Raw genomic sequence first — 12,697 nt, 5'->3', positions numbered from 1 at the left:
CCACCCGGTCATTTTGGGTTAACTTCCCGCCACTTTATCTCGGTAAGTACTGATGAGAAAACAAATTTTTTTGTCTTATTACCTTCACAAAAATATACTCTTTAATTCTGTAAGAAAAATAATTTTTTTTTTCAAAATTTCTTAGACACTGGGGCACCACTTCAGATTTTGGCCTTGGACCCTGAAGGGGTTAAGCCTTTGAGGGTTTCGGCCATAACAGTACGGCTTACGACCCAGGGTTTTTGACGTACTAGTACGCCTAAATTCTAGCGCCCTCAAATCTAGTGGGAGAAAGCTGGTAGGCCTACATATGAAAGAATGGGTCTATGTGGTCAGTGTGCACAGTATAAAAAAAATCCTGCAGCACACAGTGCATAATGAGAAAAAAAAAACTTTGACCGTTTTTTTGGAATAAAACAGCGACTTTGCACTGTATTTTCGTATGGTATTCATTGTTGTATTCTAGTTTTTTTGGTCTCAATTTATAGAATGGAAGACATATTACAGAAATTGAGATGATTTTGACTGGTTTTACAATGAAAAGTACCTTGAAATTGAGCTCAAAGTAGCAGAAATGTTCGATTTTTACCAAAGTTCAAAAGCAAACAAATCATGCCAAGCATCCAATACACGTCAACTGGTGAGTCTAATATTCTTTCACAAGTGTGTTGATATTATTTATACCATTTCTACACTAATGCAGTAGTCTGCATAACAGTAAATCTTCTATTTTTTGTAAGAATAAAAATTGAAAGTGGAAAGCCAAAGAAATATAAGAGGGGCATGGGGATGTGACTAACAAACAGAGAACTTGTTATTTTAGTGCCAGGAATGTCTTTCTTGTTTATTCTGGACCCTACTTGGAAGTTGGCATCTTTTGAAATTTGTGTGAAATTGGCAAAATTGCTAAATTCGGACCACTTTATTGGATATTTGAAATCGGTAAAGGGGTGGTTTCTTGTACTCATTCGATACAAAAAATAGAGTTCTAGCGAAATAGTTATGATTTTTGTCGACTAGTACATTGGAACTGGCCAAAAATAAAGCTCAAAATGTGCAAAATCGCTGATGCGTAAACATCGTTGAGACCACTAACTTCGCGAGAGCATAATTCTGTAAGTTTTCCATCAAATTTCATACTTTTGGTGTCATTATGATCGGGAAAATATTCTCTTTCTTTTCATAAGAAAAAATAACTTCTTTTTTTTTTAAACTTGGCCGACCCTGAGAACAAGTTTCGGAGAGGGCCTGTCGACCCTCAAAGGGTTAAAGGGCAAATTCAGGCGCTAGAATATTTTTCCCCCTTATTTATATAGTCACTTTGTTGAAATAATTAAGGTGCTAACTAAGGTGCTACAGTATCTTACTTTCCTCATTTGTTTTTAAAATAACTAGCTCAGGTGCTACAGTATTTTACTTTCTTTTATTTATTATTATATATATTCACTAGCTCCTTTATTTTAGCCTTAAATATCTACCATAGTTCATATACTCACATTTGTTAAAATAACTAAGGAGCTAGTTCAAGTGCTAAACTGTATAATTTCATAGTTTTTCCTATAATTTTCCTTAACTTTAGAATATCTGCATAGTTTTATTCCTTAGTCTAGTTATAGATTCACTATAATTCTTTGATTATAAGCATTGTTCTTATGCCAACCTCCCATTTATAACAATCCATTAGTCAGTAAGATAAAAGTAGATAAGTATCATAATTCTTAATAACATACTATCTTATTAAAAAGTCTAGTTGTAGAGTCACTCTCATTCTTATGAATACAAGCATTGATCCTAATGTAAAATTTTTCTTAAATGAATTACACGAATCAGACAACAACTGTAATTATTATACAACAGACCAAGCAAAGACATTACTCAGAGCAAACAATAACATAACGATCTTTAATTACAACGTCAGAGCCCTGAGCAAACATTATGATGACCTCGTACAATTACTCAATTCCCTTCATTCCAGTCTGTTAATCATCACACGCACAGAAACCTGGCTAAAACTTGGTATTACAGATGTCTATGCCATTCCTGGTCACACAGCCATACACAACTGTAGGTCAGACCAGCTAGGGGGTGGAACAGCCATATATTACTCAAATCAACTTGAATGTATCTATAAATCTTGCATAAGGGATGAGCATGGTGAATATATCATAGCTAAATTTAAATCAAAAGACTTGCAAAAATCCCTCACAGACATAAACATCTACCGAGTACTACAGTCAAATATTTACAACTTTAGTGAAAAATTAGGAAACTTGATAACTGATGCACATATGAACAAAGATCACCTACTCCTAACAGGAGATTTCAACACAAATCTACTACATGATCAAGACCCACAAGTAACCGAATTCACAAACACTATGATTAACTGCCTGTTGCTATCAACAATATTTAAACCTACAAGAATCTCCAAGACCAGTGTCTTTTTAATAGGCCACAACTGGACTAACACCATATCCCCTTTAACCCTTTCAGGGTCGGCAGGCCCTCTCCTAAACTTGTTCTCAGGGTCGGAAATTTTTCAAAAAAAAAAAAAAAAAAATTTTTCTTGTGAAATGATAGAGAATCTCTTCCCTATCATAATGACACCAAAAGAATGAAATTTGATAGAAAATTTACGGAATTATACTCTCACGAAGCTAGCGGTCTCAACAAAGTTTACGCAACGGTGATTTCGCCCATTTTGAGCCCTATTTTCGCCCAATTCCAATGTATCTGTCGACAAAAATCATAACTATTTCGCTAGAACTCCATTTTTTCTATCGAATGAGTACAAGAAACCACCCATTTATCGATTTCAACTATCCAGTAAAGTGGTCCAAAATTGGCAATTTTGCCAATTTCACACAAATTTCAAAAGATGCCAATTTCCAAATAGGGTCCAGAATAAACAAGACAGACATTCCTTGCACTAAAATAACATTTCCTCTGTCCATTAGTCATGTCCCCAGGCCTCTGTTACATTTCTTTTGCTTTCCACTTTGAATTTTTATTCACACAAAATATAGAAGATTTACTGTTATGCAGACTACTGCACTAGTGTAGAAATGGTGTAGAAATGGTATGAATAATATTAACGCACTTGCCAAAGAATATTAGATTCACCAGTTGACGTGTATTGGACGCATGGCTTGATTTATTTATTTTTGAACTTTGGCAAAAATCGAACATTTCTGCTACTTTGAGCTCAATTTCAAGGTGCTTTTCATTGTGAAACCAATAAAAATCATCTCAATTTCCATAATATGTCTTCCATTCTATAAAATGAGACCAGGAAAACTAGAATACAGCCATAAATAGCATAAGAAAATACACTGCAAAGTCGCTGTTTTAAACCAAAAACACGGTCAGAGTTTTTTTCTCTCATTATGCACTGTGTGCTGCAGGATCTTTTTATACTGCGCACACTGACCATATAGACCCATTCATTCATATGTAGGCCTACCAGCTTTCTCTCACTAGATTTGAAGGCGCTAGAATTTAGGCGTATTAGTATGGATCCAACCCTGGCGTGCAAGCCGTACTAGTATGGCACCAACCCGGAAAGGGTTAAAATCAGGCATAATCATGGACAACACCACAGACCACTACCCAATCTTTCTCATAACTCATCTAGGTAAATTGCCCCAAGACATTACTAAAGTTACCTTCAGACTACATAATGAGACAGCTGTAAATAACTTTATAGCAGCTATGAATAACATTGACTGGCAAAATGAGCTCAAAATATATACAGATATGAATGAATGTATAAATAATTTTCTTAAATAAAAAAAAAAAAAAATTACCTCTATAACAAACATTGCCCTAGGAAAACTAAACAGATTACAGCTAAGAGACTGAATAGTCCCTGGCTAACACCCAGCATCCTTAAATCCATTAATACAATGCACCAATATGGAAAACAGTACAGAATGGGCCAAATAACTAGATACACATCAAAACACTACTTGTCAGCTCTTACCATCTTCATAAGAAGGTCTAAAAAATTGTATTATGAAAACAGACTGCAAACTATCAAAGGTGATATGAAAAAAACCTGGGAAACACCTATCCGAAATTCTTGGAACTAAAAAGATATCCAAACACAAAACAACCAAATTAACAAAATCAAACGAACCCCTACTCCCACCAACTGAAATAGCAAACAGACTTAATGTTTTCTTCTCCACCATAGGAAAGAACTTAGCAAGCAAAATCCCAAACTCAAACACCCGTCCATCTGACTACCTCACGAGCACCTACCCGAACACACTATTCCTAGCTCCAACCAACCCCACAGAAGTCTCGCACATCAACACCCTTAAAAACAAGGCAGGAAACATAAACATCTTGCCAACTTTTATGTACAAAAAAGCTTCTCAAGTACTATTGTCACAAATTATTGCTACACTCTTTAATAAATCCATTGAATCCTCCACCTTCCCAACAATTCTCAAAATAGTGAGGGTCACTTCGATACACAAAGGAGGTGACCAAGCTGATTTGAATAACTATAGACCAATATCTAACTTACCACTCCTCTCTAATATCTTTGAAAAATTAATTCATAGACGGATGTAATCCTACCTCGTCTCAAATAACATACTAAACCTCTGTCAGTTTGGATTCAGGAATAATAAAAGCATAAATGATGCTATTATACACATGCTAGAACTAATATATACCGCACTTGAAAAGTCCCGCTGGGAATCTTCATTGATTTACATAAAGCTTTTGATACAGTCAACCATGAACTGCTGTACACTAAATTAACACACTATGGCATTAGAGGCCACTCCCTTAACTACATAAAGTCATAACTTAGCAACAGAAGCCAATATGTGCACACAAATGGTGCAAACTCTTCCACACAACCAATCACAGTTGGAGTCCCACAGGGAAGCATCCTTGGACCACTCCTCTTTCTCATCTACATCAACGACCTACCGAATGCATCACAGCTTCTCAAACCCATATTATTTGCAGATAACACTACATACATCTTCTCTCATCGAAACCAAGTCATACTCACCAATATAGTCAATGCCGAATTACAGAAAATATCTGCCTGGATGATGACTAACAAACTTATACTAAATACTGACAAAACCTACTTCATTCAGTTTGGAAACAAAGCTGCAAATGTTCCACTTAACATAATGCTAAACGGATCACCTGCCACAAGACTCACAGAGGGAAAATTCCAAGGAATCCACCTTGACAGTCGCCTCAAATTCCAGACACATATACAACAGATAACCAAGAAAATCTCTAAGACTGTAGCCATACTATCAAAAATACGATACTATGTTCAACAATCGGCTCTCCTTGCACTATCATTCACTCATCTACCCTTATCTTACATATGGAATTTGTGCATGGAGATCAACAACATTAAATCACCTAAGATCACTAATAACCCAGCAAAAGGCAGCAGTCAGAATGATAACAAATTCCCACTCCTGACAGCATACTCCACCAATATTCAAAAGTCTAAATCTGCTCACCATTAAGAACATCCATACTTATTCATGTGCCTACTATATACAGAGAACAATACACGCAAACATAAACCCTCTACTCAAACTTTTCTTCACCAATCTTAACAGGACACATGACCATAACACAAGACAGATCACTTTTTGATGTACCCCATGTCCATATCACACTGTGTAAAACTCTATGCACATAAAGGGCCCCAAAATCTGGAATTTATTACCAGAACATACTAAAGTAACCAGGTCTGAAAATCAATTTAAGACTTTTCTAAAAAACCACTTACTCGCCCAGAACTAAATAATCAACACTCAATATTTAACATTACCAATAATTCTCCTAATTACTTAAATTTTAACCCTTTCAGGGTTGGTGCCGTACTAGTACACATGAATTCTAGCGCCTTCAAATCTAGCGAGAGAAAGCTGGTAGGCATACATATGAAAGAATGGGTCTATGTGGTCAGTGTGTGCAGTATAAAAAAAAACCTGCAGCACACAGTGCATAATGAGAAAAAAAAACTCCGACCGTGTTTTTGGTTTAAAACAGCGACTTTGCAGTGTATTATCGTATGCTATTTATGGTTGTATTCTAGTTTTCCTGGTCTCATTTTACAGAAAGGAAGACATATTATGGAAATTGAGATGATTTTTATTGGTTTCATAATGAAAAGTACCTTGAAATTGAGCTCAAAGTAGCAGAAATGTTCGATTTTTGCCAAAGTTCAAAAGTAAATAAATCAAGCCATGAGTCCAATACACGTCAACTGGTGAGTCTAATATTCTTTCACAAGTGTGTTGATATTATTTATACCATTTCTACACTAATGCAGTAGTCTGCATAACAGTAACTCTTCTATTTTTTGTGAGAATAAAAATTCAAAGTGGAAAGCAAAAGAAATGTAACAGAGGTCTGAGGACATGACTAATGGACAGAGGAAATGTTATTTTAGTGCCAGGAATGTCTGTCTTGTTTATTCTGGACCCTATTTGGAAACTGGCATCTTCTGAAATTTGTGTGAAATTGGTAAAATTGCCAATTTCGGACCACTTTACTGGATAGTTGAAATCGGTAAATGGGTGGTTTCTTGTACTCATTCGATAGAAAAAAATGGAGTTCTAGCAAAATAGTTATGATTTTTTGTGGACTGGTCCATTGGAATTAGTCGAAATTAGGGCTCAAAGTGGGCGAAATCACCTATGCATAAACATCATCGAGACCGCTAACTTCGTGAGAGTATAATTCCGTAAGTTTTCCATAAAATTTCATACTTTTGGTGTCATTATGATCAGGAAAAGTTTCTCTATCATTTCATAAGAAAAAATAATTTTTTTTTTCGAAAAATTTCCGACCCTGAGAACAAGTTTAGGAGAGGGCCTGCTGACCCTGAATGGGTTAAAACTTCAAGACAACATACAGTTAACTGATCATCTTGTTTGTTATACTTTGTAATGCGACAAATTTGTACAACTATAATGCTTCAATATCGAAATGTTCAAATTTCATTGTTTCAAATACTCAATTGTAATTCTTATTGTAAATTGCTTATGGTAATTTTTACCACTGAACCTTCATTGCTTAGTTAATATTAAGTTCATTTTAAGTTAATTTTAAGTTAATTTTAAGCCTGCCCATAATGCTCTGCATACAAGGGGCTTTTGGCATGTACACTCAACTACTATAATTCCTTGTACAACTATGTATCATGTCCAAATAAAATATATGAACATGAATATGACAGAGACAGCCAACCTGCTGAATAAATTAGAACATAAAAAAAAGGAGGAACACTCCAGCAGGCCTACTGGCCCATGCAAGGTCCATGTCACCCCCCCCCCCCCCGGCTCAGACCAATGACCCACCAAGTCAGGTCACATCCACTGAAGGAAGGAGCATGGCATCTGACCTAGTAGCACAAGCTAGTCAGGTCCAACTCACACCCACTCGTGTATTTATTTAACCCATTTTTACTTTCCTCTTAAAATGCAAGTGCTAATATGACATGACATCAGCGAATCACTGGTGTTTGCCATGCTATATGCTCTTGCTGGTGCTCAATTGAACTGGTGCTCCCACAAGGTACTAAGTGATCCCTGATTTTTTTTCATACTGTGCACACTGAGTGAACAGACCCATTCTTTCATGTCCCGGCCCGGTGGCCCGGTGGCCCGGTGGCCCGGTGGCCTGGTGGCTAAAGCTCCCGCTTCACACACGGAGGGCCCGGGTTCGATTCCCGGCGGGTGGAAACATTCGACACGTTTCCTTACACCTGTTGTCCTGTTCACCTAGCAGCAAATAGGTACCTGGGTGTTAGTCGACTGGTGTGGGTGGCATCCTGGGGGACAAGATTAAGGACCCCAATGGAAATAAGTTAGACAGTCCTCGATGACGCACTGACTTTCTTGGGTTATCCTGGGTGGCTAACCCTCCGGGGTTAAAAATCCGAACGAAATCTTATCTTATCTTATCTTATCACACCAAATTTGAAGGAATGAAAAATAAAACGTTGATCTATGTTCGGAGCCCCCCGCACGTGAACGTAGATCTATGTGTGGACAGTTTAAGGGTTAAGAGGAAAGTGATGTTGATTCCAAGTTTAGTGGCTTTGAGATGGATGTGGCCTCCAGTGGTCAAGGAAATATAAAAAACCTCAATAATAACCCATGCACAACATTTGTGCCACATCCTTTCAATTCTGATACCACTGGTAGTGTCATCCTGCCAGAATGTCCTATAACCTATACCCTAAGTAATGAGAAACAATTCTGGAATGTGTAATATGTGTTTGGCATGCCAGGTGGCCGGGGGGCCGGATGGCCGGGGGGCCGGATGGCCGGGTGGCTGGCTGGCCGGGTGGCTGGCTGGGTGGCTGAGTGGCTGATTGACTTTGTCTCTATCTCCATCTGTATCTATCTTTGCCTGTCTGTAGTTTTGAGAGTCTCTGATCGCGGGTTCAAACCCCACCCGTGGTATGGATTGTTTGTAATCATGTCATTACGATTTCATGAGTCACGTCTCTGTATCTCTGTCTATCTATGTCTCTATCTCACAGGTACACATAGATAGTTATTACACATAGTGCATATTACCTAGGATAACCAAAATATCCAGACGAAGTGCTATACTGTGCTTGTAAATAAAAGGCATAATAAGCATGACTGGCAAGTAATGCGCATTTTCACTTGTTCAGGAATCAGACGTGATGAGTCTGCATCGTGTGTAATACCTTCTGGTTCTGAGAGAGAGAGAGACAAGCAGAGACAGGAAGACAGATAAGCAGAGACAGAGATAAAGAGACAGAGCTAGACAGACAGACAAATATACAAATAGAAAAGTACACACAAATATACAAATAGAAAAGTACAGACAAATAGACAGATAGACAAACAGACAGACATGTTTACACGTAACAGTGAAAACAAACAAACAGCCAAGGCAGTGCACGATTATCAAGTGCCACGTGCCCACTGCTGCACTGTCAGCAGTGGAGTGACATTCGTCTTACATGATGCTTCAAGGAGTTTCATATATACTCCAGCATGTCTAAAACATTGCTTGGACCTATAAATACTTTGAATATATTTCTAGACAATAGTAAGTGTTTTTTATAAAGGCAGGTGAAAATGTTCACTTGTCAATGTGTTTGTGACTATCTGAGTACTATTTCAGTACCTAATATTAGTGTCAGAACAAAGATTGCCTATGAAATCACAAGAACTAATATAAGTTGTAATTATTAGAACATAAAAACGAGAAAGAAAGGTATATCAGCAACACTTCTGCAAAGCAGCAGGACTCGGTGTTGCCGTCAGGTGAGCATCCAGCACTAACTTCATGGTCTTATATCTCAGTAAGCACTGATCCTAAAAAAAAAAATTTATCTTATTACACAGATAATTGCCCTCTTTAATTTAAAAAAAAAAAAAGAAAAAAAAATTCAAAATATTTGGAGTGCTGGGCAAGTGAACGCAGATCTACGTTTGGACAGTTTAAGGGTCAATATGTAACTGGTGTTCTCTTCAGTGTATTTTTGTTATTAGACAATGGGGTACCTCTAATTATTTTTACTCATAAACAAAATACTTACGAACAGCTGCTTGAAATATATCCCTGTGCCTCAGAGAATAGGCCATTGCTCGAAACTTCATCATCACCTCCTTGGCACTGACCTGTAATAAAAGAAAGTACATAATAAGAATATTTTTGAGACACTTTATGGTCATAATGATAATTACCATAGATTGCAAAAAATTTTTTTTTTTTATTATCACACCGGCCGATTCCCACCAAGGCAGGGTGGCCCGAAAAAGAAAAACTTTCACCATCATTCACTCCATCACTGTCTTGCCAGAAGGGTGCTTTACACTACAGTTTTTAAACTGCAACATTAACACCCCTCCTTCAGAGTGCAGGCACTGTACTTCCCATCTCCAGGACTCAAGTCCGGCCTGCCGGTTTCCCTGAATCCCTTCATAAATGTTACTTTGCTCACACTCCAACAGCACGTCAAGTATTAAAAACCATTTGTCTCCATTCACTCCTATCAAACACGCTCAAGCATGCCTGCTGGAAGTCCAAGCCCCTCGCACACAAAACCTCCTTTACCCCCTCCCTCCAACCCTTCCTAGGCCGACCCCTACCCCGCCTTCCTTCCACTACAGGCTGATACACTCTTGAAGTCATTCTGTTTCGCTCCATTCTCTCTACATGTCCGAACCACCTCAACAACCCTTCCTCAGCCCTCTGGACAACAGTTTTGGTAATCCCGCACCTCCTCCTAACTTCCAAACTACGAATTCTCTGCATTATATTCACACCACACATTGCCCTCAGACATGACATCTCCACTGCCTCCAGCCTTCTCCTCGCTGCAACATTCATCACCCACGCTTCACACCCATATAAGAGCGTTGGTAAAACTATACTCTCATACATTCCCCTCTTTGCCTCCAAGGACAAAGTTCTTTGTCTCCACAGACTCCTAAGTGCACCACTCACTCTTTTTCCCTCATCAATTCTATGATTCACCTCATCTTTCATAGACCCATCCGCTGACACGTCCACTCCCAAATATCTGAATACGTTCACCTCCTCCATACTCTCTCCCTCCAATCTGATATTCAATCTTTCATCACCTAATCTTTTTGTTATCCTCATAACCTTACTCTTTCCTGTATTCACCTTTAATTTTCTTCTTTTGCACACCCTACCAAATTCATCCACCAATCTCTGCAACTTCTCTTCAGAATCTCCCAAGAGCACAGTGTCATCAGCAAAGAGCAGCTGTGACAACTCCCACTTTGTGTGTGATTCTTTATCTTTTAACTCCACGCCTCTTGCCAAGACCCTCGCATTTACTTCTCTTACAACCCCATCTATAAATATATTAAACAACCACGGTGACATCACACATCCTTGTCTAAGGCCTACTTTTACTGGGAAAAAATTTCCCTCTTTCCTACATACTCTAACTTGAGCCTCACTATCCTCGTAAAAACTCTTCACTGCTTTCAGTAACCTACCTCCTACACCATACACTTGCAACATCTGCCACATTGCCCCCCTATCCACCCTGTCATACGCCTTTTCCAAATCCATAAATGCCACAAAGACCTCTTTAGCCTTATCTAAATACTGTTCACTTATATGTTTCACTGTAAACACCTGGTCCACACACCCCCTACCTTTCCTAAAGCCTCCTTGTTCATCTGCTATCCTATTCTCCGTCTTACTCTTAATTCTTTCAATTATAACTCTACCATACACTTTACCAGGTACACTCAAGAGACTTATCCCCCTATAATTTTTGCACTCTCTTTTATCCCCTTTGCCTTTATACAAAGGAACTATGCATGCTCTCTGCCAATCCCTAGGTACCTTACCCTCTTCCATACATTTATTAAACAATTGCACCAACCACTCCAAAACTATATCCCCACCTGCTTTTAACATTTCTATCTTTATCCCATCAATCCCGGCTGCCTTACCCCCTTTCATTTTACCTACTGCCTCACGAACTTCCCCCACACTCACAACTGGCTCTTCCTCACTCCTACAAGATGTTATTCCTCCTTGCCCTATACACGAAATCACAGCTTCCCTATCTTCATCAACATTTAACAATTCCTCAAAATATTCCTTCCATCTTCCCAATACCTCTAACTCTCCATTTAATAACTCTCCTCTCCTATTTTTAACTGACAAATCCATTTGTTCTCTAGGCTTTCTTAACTTGTTAATCTCACTCCAAAACTTTTTCTTATTTTCAACAAAATTTGTTGATAACATCTCACCCACTCTCTCATTTGCTCTCTTTTTACATTGCTTCACCACTCTCTTAACCTCTCTCTTTTTCTCCATATACTCTTCCCTCCTTGCATCACTTCTACTTTGTAAAAACTTCTCATATGCTAACTTTTTCTCCCTTACTACTCTCTTTACATCATCATTCCACCAATCGCTCCTCTTCCCTCCTGCACCCACTTTCCTGTAACCACAAACTTCTGCTGAACACTCTAACACTACATTTTTAAACCTACCCCATACCTCTTCGACCCCATTGCCTATGCTCTCATTAGCCCATCTATCCTCCAATAGCTGTTTATATCTTACCCTAACTGCCTCCTCTTTTAGTTTATAAACCTTCACCTCTCTCTTCCCTGATGCTTCTATTCTCCTTGTATCCCATCTACCTTTTACTCTCAGTGTAGCTACAACTAGAAAGTGATCTGATATATCTGTGGCCCCTCTATAAACATGTACATCCTGAAGTCTACTCAACAGTCTTTTATCTACCAATACATAATCCAACAAACTACTGTCATTTCGCCCTACATCATATCGTGTATACTTATTTATCCTCTTTTTCTTAAAATATGTATTACCTATAACTAAACCCCTTTCTATACAAAGTTCAATCAAAGGGCTCCCATTATCATTTACACCTGGCACCCCAAACTTACCTACCACACCCTCTCTAAAAGTTTCTCCTACTTTAGCATTCAAGTCCCCTACCACAATTACTCTCTCACTTGGTTCAAAGGCTCCTATACATTCACTTAACATCTCCCAAAATCTCTCTCTCTCCTCTGCATTCCTCTCTTCTCCAGGTGCATACACGCTTATTATGACCCACTTCTCGCATCCAACCTTTACTTTAATCCACATAATTCTTGAATTTACACATTCATATTCTCTTTTC

At 38.3% G+C, this 12,697-nt stretch overlaps 1 protein-coding gene across 1 annotated transcript in view; it reads right to left on the bottom strand.

The window, feature by feature from the left end:
- The window catches only part of LOC128699918 (uncharacterized), a 321,982-nt gene that overhangs the window by 267,110 nt on the left and 42,175 nt on the right, over window positions 1-12,697 (bottom strand). The window contains exon 3 of the mRNA XM_070102480.1: window positions 9,584-9,665. Coding sequence (XP_069958581.1) covers window positions 9,584-9,665 — 82 coding nt within the window. The remainder of the gene's footprint in view (window positions 1-9,583; window positions 9,666-12,697) is intronic.

Source organism: Cherax quadricarinatus, chromosome 81 (genome assembly GCF_038502225.1).
Source record: "Cherax quadricarinatus isolate ZL_2023a chromosome 81, ASM3850222v1, whole genome shotgun sequence".
In the NCBI taxonomy this organism is placed as follows: domain Eukaryota; kingdom Metazoa; phylum Arthropoda; class Malacostraca; order Decapoda; family Parastacidae; genus Cherax; species Cherax quadricarinatus.
Note: the sequence above shows the minus strand (reverse complement) of the source record. Positions and strands in the feature narration are given on the sequence as shown.